The following is a 12,511-nucleotide window of genomic DNA, read 5'->3' as shown; positions in this document are numbered from 1 at the left end:
CTGGGCTGAAGAAACTCCAAGGAGGCTAGTCGCTAGGGAGAGGAAGCCAGGCGATGTGATGTCATTACTGGGTGCCCACAGCGACCCTTTACAGGCTGGGCTGGGGTGTGGGCTGCATTTTGTGCCATGGGGTCTTGGCAGCGTTGGCTGCGATTTAGTGGGGTGTCACTCCGGGGTGGTGGGAGGGCCTGTGTCCTACTTGGGGGAACTTGAGTGTTGGTTTGTTGGCGCCAGGTCCCTGGTGATGTTTATTTTTAAATGGCCAGTGGGCTCATGGCAGCTCCTGCGTTGAGTGGCTGCCCCCTGGTGGTCAGTGTGCTGCATCATAGCTACTGGTCAGAGGGAAGGATGGACACTTAGCCATATATATCATAGATGAGGAGGGATACAAGCTTAGTGGCATGAAGAAGCCTGTGTATTTCATTGTTTTTTAATACATGGAAGAATTTGGCTATAGTCCAGTGGCATAAGTTCTGAAGATAACTAGTTGGAATAGGCTTATTGTATGGCACTACATGGTAAAGCCTAAATATTCCAGAATAACAATCTCTAACTAAATCTGCAGACAAGCCAACCACACACACACACACACACACACACACACACACACACACACACGGACACACACACACACAGACCCACAGACTCATACATACTCACATACAAACTTACTTATGTATCTATGAAAGCTGCCTTAATAATCAGCCTACTATTTTTTTTCCTATTCGTTTTCTCACATTTACTGACACTATCTCCTAACTTCACTGAGGCTGCTTCTAGCCAATCCTTTCATTTATCTTTCCTGGATTCAACACCCCACACACAGCCCCACCCTAACTCTTGGCTGGATGAAATCACCCTTTAGTGCAAAGACGCAGTATATTTGGCTTGTACCCTGTCACCCCCTCTTTCCTGGAACTTAGTGAATCTGTCATTGTACTCACTCTGCTTATTCTTCCTTGTAGAAAAGGAGTTGGCCTCATGTTCTTGAAAATCACTCTTATGACCCAAGTCCTCATCTTCATCAGACTCTCCTTTTATTTTAGCATCTTCATTCTCTTCCTCACTGACACCATTTCTTCATTTGTGAAAACAGGAAATGATGCAGACCTCGTGGTACTGCTGTGTGATAACTACCTCCTTTGTTCACTCTTCTTTCTTCCACTCCCTGACTGTGGTCATTGCCCATGCACACTGATGGAACTTCTATGACTTTGGGCTTCCTAATGTTTGATTTTATAATTTTGTCTTCTCCTTTCACTCATTCTTGATGATTCTCAAATTGTTTCTTTCTCAGGTTTAGCCTGCATTCCCAGTTTGAATCACCAAGTCCTAGTTACTGCATTATTCTGTCAGTTAGGAATCCTCAGCATGCATTTCCCCACAAACTCTGTCATCTGCATCCTCTCTCTCCCACGTGACCCAATCTCAGTTTCTTTCATTTCTGTTCAGACTTTAGATGTTAGTGTTTTCTAGACTTTGCCGTAACTTTTAATAATATCCAATGTTTTCATTTCATTCTCGCTCTTTCTCCCAAGTTCTAGTGTCATTTTTGCAATGTAAGTCTTAGACATCGTTATATATAAATATAAACACTTATAGTTTAAAATAATCTTGTTTAAAGCAGTCCCACTATATTTCTCATCCAGAAACTGTTGCCCATCCCACATTTCTTAAATCAGTTAAAAATACTATTCTCTCAGTCACATGAGCCAGAAACCTAGTTTTCATAATCCCTTTCCCCTGCCCCAATAATACAAACAAACACAAATTTAATGTCAAGTATCTCTCAAATTTATTTTTCTTTCTTTCTTTTCTTTTCTTTTCTTTTTTTTTTTTTTTTTTACAAATAAGCTCAGTCTCCATCACTATGTGATAAAGATAATGAATGAGGAGGAGGATAAATTTCAAGTGGAAGAGAAGGACAGCTTTCTTCCTATAAGGAAGATGTAGTCATATAATTATTTGTATTTATATTTCTTGAGCATTTATTCCTCTTAGGTGGTTGTGAATATTAAATTAAGTAATACATATTGAACACTTAGAACAGTTCCTGGGACCTGGTATACACTTAATAAATGTTTCCCCTTATCACCACCACCACCATCAGCATCATTATTACATATTTAGACTCCTTGAGAGCTCACCTAGGTAACCAGAACCAAAGCCATTGCAACACAGGACTGGGAAAATGAGGAAGAACACATTCTCTAATTGTGAATGGTGATGCATTGTTCCCAATCCCCCACCGTATGCCACATCAGTGGTTCTTCTTCTAGAAAAAGGCCTCCTTCAATTCTAAGACATTTCTATTTACCAATTTTTTAAAACTTTTTTTAGTTAAGGCATCTTGTTTTATTTTGTTTTGTACTTACCAGGTTAATTGACTGCCACTTTATGCTCAGCTAATTTTCATGATGGAATAAATGTAAATTGCATTTTATGTGTTTTTTTTTCTGAATATATTACAATTATACTTGAAAATATACAGTGCCTATGGTTCTAGGCACTGAAAATACAGCAATAAACAAGTCGGCTATGGTCTTTCATCTCAGAGAGAAATTTTTACTGTAGGGATATAAGCAGTAAACAGATATACAAAAAATGACTTGGTGAGATATTAAAAGAAATAAAATCAGGCATTAAGATAGAGACCGGCTGCCTTAGTTTGAGAGACTAGAGAAGGTCTCACTGAGATGATATTTGATCTGATGGCTGAATGACAGAAAGGAAAAACCATAGGAAGCTCAGCAGAAACTACCAGTACATAGAGGACTTAGAAGGGGGTCAGTTGGTGTGTTTGTTCGAGGAAGAGAGAAAGCCAAGAGAGTTGTGAGATCCATATAAGCTCAGTAAGTTTCTCCCTTAAATTAGCACTAGTTATTTCTCCTGTTTACTTATGTGATTATGAAGATAAGTTATTTACTAACTAATCAGTGTAGGTAAATGCAAATTTCACGTGAAGACTACTTTTCCAGAAGATTCTATTATCTAAATACCAACATCGCTGTGAATTATATTATTCAGTCACATAAGAGTGTTTTGATGAATACAACTTAGTAATTACTAATGCCTGGAAATATAAGTAATATTAAAAGTTTTCTAATATAGAGAAAAAGATGATGCCTAAAAGAAATCCATAGAAATCCAATGCTAAACTAAAAAGAATGTAAAATATAAACCTAAAACTGATGAGAACTCAAACTCAAGAATAAAAACATAACTCGTTTCTGATTAAATTTTTCTTTTTTTTTTTTCTCCTAAACTCCTATTTACCTTTTCCACATTAAAAACTTAGGGAAGCATCATTACCTCACTGCACCTGAAGTTTGTGAAGTCTCTAAAGTAGGTTTATAATGCAATGTGGATATTATCAAAACCAATGTGATTTTCTCTATTCTTACTCTTTGTCCATACCCTCCCTACTTCCCCTTCCCTAGCCAATCTGCCACAGTGACTGTACTGAACCCTTCGGTAACCAAAATGAACATAAGACAGCGATATAAAATCCAGGAGGAACTCCAGAGGAGAGAAGAGCATGGAGCAGTTCCATATGATTATAAAATATGCATAGCTGCCTAATTTTAAAAATGACCTATTTTATGTTCTGAAATAGAAATAGTGTGAATATTTCAGTTATGTCTTTTATTACCTATATTTCTTAATTATTCTTTTTGTTGTTGCTATTAGAGAGAGAGAGAGGAAGGGGGAAAGAGAGAGACAGAAACATCGATGTGAGTGAGAAACACCTGCTGGTTTCCTCCTGTATGGGTCCAGACCAGGATCACACCTGCCACCTTCTAGTGTACGGAATGATGCTCCAAGCAACTGAGTTCCCCCCCAACACACATCTTCCACCCTTGGCCAGGGCTCTTACTTCATTTTTTCTTTCTTTTATTTTCAAATTATGTTTAACATTTTTCAATATAAAGGTTTTTTTTTGTTTGCTCTTTTTTATAAATGTCTGGTAAAATGGTACAGTGACTTATGGAGTTCAAAAGAAAATTGTCCATGTCAAAATTCTGATATGAGTTAAATACTACTACTTTCCTTACCTCTATACCTTTCAAACTTTATTTCCTAGTTTTGCTTAATAAAAACCCTCTCTTCTAGTTAGGCCTGCTTCCTGAGACCTAGAGAAATTATGCTGATTTCTAGCACCATGTCTAATGGAAAAATCTATGCATCTATTTAATAACTGATGTATTTTTATATCATTTGAACACCATCAATTTTAAAATCAATTTATTACTCTCCTTTGGCTGCTATGAAGCTTGAAAGCAAATGTGTGATCCATTTGGTACCTGTTTATAATGTTCTGGCATATATTTTTATACAAATTTTAACTACTATGTTATTTTAACTTTATTTTCTTTTATGCTTACTAATGTGTAGTCTATTTCAAAGTAGGAATTCTTGGAAAATCTTTTTTTTCAATAAAAGAGGAGAATGAAGCAAGTAAATAATTGGATTAAATTCATGTAACCTTCAGTTTATATGAATTAAATTCAGTTTCTAGACCTTTTCTCTACTGTTAATTTTGTCGGGAAAGACTTTCTTCATTCTGGTCACTTATTCTGTTTACCAAATCTGCCAGAGTCAGTTTACGTCATATGTGCTCTATGAAACTCTCCATAAATTTCTAGGTTTCTCTATAAACTCTCTATAAATTTCTAGGTTTCTTTATAAATGGTTTGTATTTATAACAATGGCCAAGATCAATACAACAATATACATAACCAAGAATTGGCAAGAGTGGAAGCAACTTCCCCTCTTTTTTTACCTGAGTACATTTCTCCACCTCTGAAATGCGTCACCAAGAAATGTGGATGTGATGCAGAATTTTGCAAGATTTATTATGAGTTTAAGGGAAGATGGGACTTGTTTGTGATTGCATTAAAAGTCCATAAACAAACAGGGAAATAAAGCAAGGTGACCCTTCAATTCTCTCTTTCTCGTGCCCTGTTTCACGAGAACTCACTTTGGAGAAAACAAAAGAATCACAGAGATGAAAAGGTTACATGAATTTAATCAGTCCTCAAAATGAAAACTGTCTGAAGCCACACAGCAAATTGACTTTGATGTTTAGCAGGCATACGTGCACATCTTTTGCATGTTCATATCAATTAATTAAATTCAGTAGTTGACTTTCCTAAAATATTTCTCTTTGGGATTTTATTTTAGTAGGTAGGATTTTATACCTACTCTCTAAGTCACACTCATTTTTTTTTTTAGTACACAATACACACCTTGCAATACAACGATTAGAGGTTTAAAGAGGACTGGTGGATTGCATTTCAATATATATTATCAAAGCATTTACAAATGCACATTCCTAAGTGTTCAACTGTGGAGATGGTTAAACATCTATTAACAGAGCTACAAAAAAAAACCCTGTCAGATAAAACTATTTACATACACTTTTCCTGAAGAGAGACTAGCAGCTCAAGGGATCAACTGAAGCTCAATGTCCTTTTAAGTGTTTTCATCCTAATCACATTTTCTTTCCAATCTTTTCAGTCGCTCACTTTTCCTTCACTTTCATGTATCAAGTGCAATACCTTCCAGTAATAAGTTAAGTACATGCTTGGATAATAATCCTACCCCCCCAAAAAAACCTGCAATTCAAAGGTTGGCTTATAGTCTTACTGCACTAGCTAAATTTGTTTAAACTCTTTCCAAAATCTGGATAGTAGGCATGCAATGTAATAATTATATGGTGTTTATACATGTATAATCGTCAAATTATTACCGCTCTCTTTGTTTCTTTTCTTTAAGAAAAAGAAAGCAGATTCAAAGACAGATCCAGCCTTTTTAATATATGAAAAAATTAATTGCATTATTAATAATAATGTTTAAATCATCAAGTCATCCTGTAGGTATACATCACCTTTTCTTCAAGAAGATTTTATTGTGACTTTAATTGATACTTAAAACGTGTCCCTTTAAAACAATTTCGGTGCCATAAAATATCACTTAAATCAAAGGGAGATTAAACTGTGCTTTTCAGATCAGTTAGAAGCATAGGAACAAATGCTAAATTTCAAAGTGTTTGAGAACTGGCTTTTCCCTAAGCGGCAGGTTTCAACTGAGGACCATGTTTCTAACCTCGTGTATCTCACGTTCCATTCAAATATATTGCTTGCTATTTTATTTCTAATAATGTGAAAGTCTTATTGCTATTAAGACGAGAAAAAGAGACCCCCTCAGCTCAGTTATGTTGTTTTCATTAACTACTTCTTATATATCGTGTCAGAGTTCATCTCTGACTCTCATTTGCCTGCTCCAAGGATTCTGCCTTACACCTGGGGAAATCCCCAAGCTTTCCTCACCTGCACCTTTACCGTGTAGGTCACACTCACCTTGGGTTTCATGCCTTAACATTCTCTGCCATCTTATGTGCTCCAAATGTGCTCGATTCTGTCCTTAGATAAGATCTCTCCAGCAGAGCGTCAACTCCAAAATGCCCTGCTACCTCAATAGGCAAATATCAATTCCAAAATGTCTGAGTTCTTCGTGTTCCAACTATCACTATGAGCCAGTGACAGTCTTCCTCCGGAAAGAGGAACCCTTGCAAGTCTCTTAATTGAGAATGCTGTTAAAGGGTGATTGCTGGGGAGGGAGACTCGCAAACTGGTTAGTCCTCTTTGGAGTTTTAGAAAGATTTCAAGGCACTCACAGGCATGGTTTAGGACAATGAATGTAGAAATATTTTTCCACCACAGAAAGCAAGCATGCACACCAAACCAGTATAACAGGTTGGGTGTACAGTACTGCTGCCCTCCGGCTGCAACTTAGGAGCACAGACACTAAGGCACCTTCTGTCTAGCCTTTTTTTCCTTCTCCTAGCCAAACAAAACGAGTATCACTTCTACCAAATGGTTGTATCATGAGCAACACTCAGTGCATGTGCCTACGGACTTTCAAGCTGACTTCTCCTGGTTGCAGTGCGAGTTAAGTAAATGTCTTAAAGATCAATGAAACTTTTATGGAGTCAAGAGAAAGCCCAAACCTGCATGGGCCAGCTTTCAATAGTCCGAGTGAATACTGGACAACTCTTCCCAGGCCATCACTATAGAAACTAAAAGATGGCAATGTGGAAAGCATTTATGAGCCTGATTCCCCTTTTGAAAAAGGAAAGTAAATGAGTCCTGATAATAATGTGCCAAATTCCACTATAAAATTATAGGCTCTGGACAGCTAGGGTGGAGACCTGGCAACTGCTTCTGAGAAATCAAGGACACTTTTCTTCATAGGATCTCTGTTTGGTACCGTAAAAACAGAGTAGAAATATTGGACTGGAGGCCCTCTAAGCTCCCTCTTAACTTGCAAATTTTAACAATCTACAGATCTCCTCCCCGCCTAATTCTGACAACCAAATTCTCCTTCGATGTGTTAGCTGGATTTTCTCTTCTCTGCTGATTGCTGTCTAAAGCTGGCCTTGAAATCCCATGGGATGTAGCCAACTCTTCTGTAATATTTTCCTCTGAGTTCTAGTTTTTGTAGACTTGTGTGGTTGCCTGGATCTAGAGAACTAAGGAAAACTGAGGTAGGAAGGAAGGCTATAATTAGAAGATGCTCAAACACATCCACGCAGCTGATAGTAGGCAGCCTAAGTAACAAGACTGTATTGAGTAGCCCTGGGCAGACACTACCCAAAGAGATCTCTCACAAGGTTGTTCCAGTATTGAAGTCTGAGATACCTTTTATTCAAATCATTCCAAGGATGAATTTGCATATTATATCCTTTATAAAGACTCAGGTGACCATGGGCATGCTTTGACCAAGGAAGAGGGAAGAAATAAAATGCAAAAAGCTTCTGGGGGCTAAGTTCCTGAGGTAGGAGGGACTCAGAGGATGAGGAACACAGCTCGATAATGATAGATTCTATCCTTTTTCTAATAATTGTGACTAGAGTCTTCCCTACCAGTTAATACAAATTTTGAGAGATATAGAAAAAAGGTAAGTGGCCCTTCCTTGTCAAGGGGGTAACCTCTGGAAAAACCTTAGCCTAAGGAATTTTCCAGGGAGTTGCTTGCCAAGAAGGAAATTGACACCCTCTCTCATCCCAGCCACGGCCTTTCACTACTGTCAGGGATGGACCAAGTGCCACTTGATGGTACATGTGAGTTTGCAGATATTATGCAAGGAAATGATGCTTCCTTTTCTCAGCAAGTGACAATGCTCAAAAAGCATTTACCCCTACTATGTTTGGTCATTATATATATATATATATGATTTATATTTTCTTAAAAATTAGAAAGAAAACTCTGGCATTCTATCCTACTCTATATAATTCTATTTTGTGAATCTTGAGAATATTGTAAACCTTCATGTATGGAATCTTTACATAATTGTCTGCAGGGTTACATTTCATTGGGACTGAAAGGGTGAGATTGCTTTTCATGTTTGAAAAGATAACTGAGATGTGTTCACAGTAAGCTGAAGATAACCTGCATTTTCTTTTAGAAAAGAATAGGTTCCCAATACTATTGGAAATATTAAATGTTGATAGTTTATGGGCTCCACTAACCAGGACTCACTCAACCAACCAGCTTCGGGGTGTAAAAATAGGACAGAGACCTATAGGAAAATAGTCCTAAAATGAATAATCATTGACAATGTCTATGGCCAGCCCCACAATTTCTGGCTAGAGATGGTGCAATGAATCTAGAAATCTACATACAATGCATGGCCTTGGAAAACCATTATTCAAAGTATTTGATGGACATTGAATAATAATCTAAGTCATTTATTATCTTATACCCAAAACACTTAAAACATCCACTTGTTTACTGTACAAAACAGTATTTGAATATAGTCATTTCTACTAGAGAACACTTATTCATAAGTAGAGCTGATAATAACTAATATTATTTCAGAAAACTTCAGAGTATTTTGGTAAATGCTATCAAGCCAAGGCAAAATTAAACAACATTGCAAAATGCCTTTTTATTCACTTGGATACTTTTTAAACTCCAGCTCAGTTACAGGACAGGATATTGCACAGAAAACAGAATTTTAGAGCATTAATACATGAAGATTCCAGGATAAAACTTGATATTTTTTTATAAAAAAACATACTTATCAAAACCTCTTACCTTCACATGTACGAATAAAGCTGCAAATAATCCCCATAGTGCTTTAATTTATAATTTGAAATGCATCCAGAAATAATTTAAAACCAACAACCCAAGTACTTTTGTTTCTAATTAACTCTCACCTGACTAATAGGTTCACTTAATAATCTTAAGACAAATACAACTGGAATGGAAGCATTTCAATATCCCAAAAAGATATATCTGAGCTCTCTGTAGATCTACCAGGAATACATTGACTCAGATGAGATCAGAAGAGAACACATTCTCTATTGAAAAGTTTTCACAGAATGCACACAGGAAAATACCCTGGGAAAGAACTGATCTCACACGCATTTCCCAACTACAGAAGATTCATGGATCTAAGCACCTCATTTTCTAACTGAGACCATGACATTCAAATTATTTACTATATCTTTTGTTACAAACTTTGTGCATTTTTATATATACTGATTATTAATTCTAAAAATTATATATATATTCACCCTTTTACAGTGGGACATGGTACCAGAAACGTACCAGAAATCTAACATACATAGAAGTGTCAGGGAAAAATAAAAAACAAAACAAAACAGAAAAGCTATACACATTTTAAGACTCTAAAATAAGAAATAAATATTACCCATGATTCTGACACAAAAAGGGATGATAAGGGGACAGAGGAGAGGCCCAGTTTTCCTTAGTTTATTTTGGTCCCTTGAATGCAGACACAGGTGATGCGCCCACACAGTTCAGATGGCTGCCTAGCAGTCGTATATATTTCACACAAAGTCATTATTATATGAACAGCATATACTTTTTCAAGGAAATATATTACAGACACAATTTAGTAAGATACAAGTAAGAATCATATGCATAATATTTTCTCCATAAAACACATAAAAATAAAATATCTCATAGGATTATGCTAAAGGAGCCTTTTACCTTGTAGTTTTTCTTCAGTGGAATGCACTAAATGACCTTTTTTTGTAATCTTTAAATTAAATTAAAAAATGCTTCTTAATAGCATTTTATGCAGTGTTTCAAACGTTTTTAGGAAACACACAGAACTAAAAATAAGCTTCTGAGATTCTGAAGCCGGTTAAGTGGAGAATTTATTAAAGAGAATAAAGAAGATAATTTAAATCTATTAATTGGATTCTATACTTTTATAACCAGGCATGTCTATGATCATCTCATTACTGTTCTTGCATGTGTTATATTTCACAGATGTAGTTTTATATGTTTAATTACATGCACTTTATGGAAATCTCAGTGGCTTGGGGATTTCCTTGGTAACTCCACAAGAACACAATAAAATAAAATAAAAATGGCATTATAAGTAGATTTTTTAAAAATCGTGATTAAAGTGTTACTTGTAAAGCGGTAAATCATAAGAGAGTAGACTACTAAAAATCATAGCAACATATAAGCATTTGGCCCACTTTCTATTTTTTTTTTTTTTTTTTTTTTTTTTTTTTTTTTTTTTTTTTTTAGGAAAAGATTTTCCTCACTCAGAAAAGTGAAACACGTGAGGAACCTTGTACTGGTTTCTATCAACAAGCCTAACCATAGCAGCCGTGTCAGGCCAATGTCAACAGAGCCAGTGCCTTCAAAGGACAAAGGTATCTGATTAAGTAAGGCATGTAAAACAGACGGCTCTCCCCGCTGACTTGCTCTCTGCTGAGATCCTGGTTCCCACCTTTTAGAAATAGTTCCATTATTACAAGGGCACTTCGCTGATAAAACCCAGAGATGGAAAAACTTGATTACAAATAAAAATTGTACCGGTAGAGGCCAAAATCCGTGCTCCATCTCTCTTGGGAACGCTCTAACATGAATAATGAACCAACCAGACAGAGGTCGGTAGCACCATTGCTCCAGCACTACGCTGGGGAGTAATAAGCAAATGCATCTCCCTGTGCTCCCTGAATGTGTCTGTCGGTGTCGGTCAAGTGGCTGCGCAACACAGAGACAGCCAGCTTCTTCTGAAACAATTCTCACATATTCTCCCCACTGTCAAAACACACATTGAAACTTAGCCCAGTACACACACACACACACACACACACACACACACACACACACACGCTGTAATGGACACTGCTTAAATTTCTGACTGCAGAAATTCCCGCGGCTCTTGGCACTTACCTTGCAAGGATGTGTTAGGTAAACTTGCTTCATTCTCTCCCATTTTTTATCTCTTTTTAAAGGGGCCGGACAGTTCCAAGTTGTGTCAGTTACCCTGCGAGCGCCTGACCTTCTGACTTTCTGCTGTAGTAGTGTAACAGTACACTACCTGCTTTCTTCTGTGAATAATTACCATTCTGCTTCCTGAGTTACCTGGGCTTGCAGGACCTGTTTTACTCTGAAGTGAGATCACATCCTTTGATCCAATGCGCTGCTATTATAATGTGAGCTTCACAAAACGTGGCTTTGTTTCCGTTTTAATATTAACTTTTAATTCCTTACTTTCACTTTAGTCCTGAAACCGATTTTCATTTTCCTCCTGAAAGTGTGTGGATGCTACCAACACACCGCGGTGCACAGCCAGAGTTTCGTTTGTTTTTTAGAGTTTCTGCTCTGTTGCTCTTACAGAAATCAAGTAAAATTTAACATGGATTTTGCAATGTCCATTTTTAAAAATACAGAGAGCTAAGGTAGAGCCTGGGAATGAATGCTGTGCGGTGGTAGAAAGACAGGCCACTACTAGTTGTGCAGCTAGTTGAGGAATGCAACGTCTTTGAGACTGGACTTCCTCAACTATAAAATACAGGTAATATCTATTTCAGAGGATTATCACAAAACTTGAGAGAATAATGGATGACTGCTAAACTTTGTCCATGGCAGCTAATAAGCAAACAAGCAACATTTTTTCCTCCTCTTCGTCCTCCTTCTCTTCTTCCTATTCTTCTATCACCATCTTTCTTGTTTCCTTTCTCTTGTCCTTCTCCCTTTTCTGGCCAGTAGAAATAAGGCTGAAATAGAGCATTGGTGTCTGATGTCCACTATGTCCTGACATCAGTTGTATTACTTATTAATGGAGAGACTTAACAAAATGACTCGGTGTGTCACAAGTCCTCATTTATAAGTGGATACCAATATCTGCATTGCTTTTTTCATAGGCACATAGTGAGCATGACTCAAACTATTGTGCCTCAAAAATAATAATCTCTAGCAAAAATTAGGGACAAATTGGAGATTTATCTTTACTCATTTGTAAGTGAGAGAGAAAGTAGTCCACAAAAAATTAGGCAATATATTTAAGCTCTATCTCTCATTAGACATCTAAAATTAAAAATAAAACAACTCTACTTTCTCCCTCTAGAATTCCTTAAATATTAGCTTTCCTAAGGCATAAATATCTCCTCTTTTAATAGTTCTTTTATTTTCAATTTGGAAAACATCTGCATACCACATTTGCTAACTTATTA

At 36.7% G+C, this 12,511-nt stretch overlaps 1 protein-coding gene across 1 annotated transcript in view; it reads right to left on the bottom strand.

Moving 5' to 3' along the window:
* NAALADL2 (N-acetylated alpha-linked acidic dipeptidase-like 2) overlaps positions 1-11,708 on the bottom strand; it is a gene marked incomplete at its 3' end in the record, with an annotated part of 185,988 nt that extends 174,280 nt beyond the window's left edge. The window contains exon 1 of the mRNA XM_006764128.2: positions 11,229-11,708. Coding sequence (XP_006764191.1) covers positions 11,229-11,271 — 43 coding nt within the window. The remainder of the gene's footprint in view (positions 1-11,228) is intronic.
* Positions 11,709-12,511: the final 803 nt, after the last annotated feature.

Source organism: Myotis davidii, unplaced genomic scaffold (genome assembly GCF_000327345.1).
Source record: "Myotis davidii unplaced genomic scaffold, ASM32734v1 scaffold115, whole genome shotgun sequence".
Classification (NCBI taxonomy): domain Eukaryota; kingdom Metazoa; phylum Chordata; class Mammalia; order Chiroptera; family Vespertilionidae; genus Myotis; species Myotis davidii.
The sequence above is the reverse complement of the archived record's forward strand: the minus strand, read 5'-3'. Positions and strand labels throughout refer to the sequence as shown.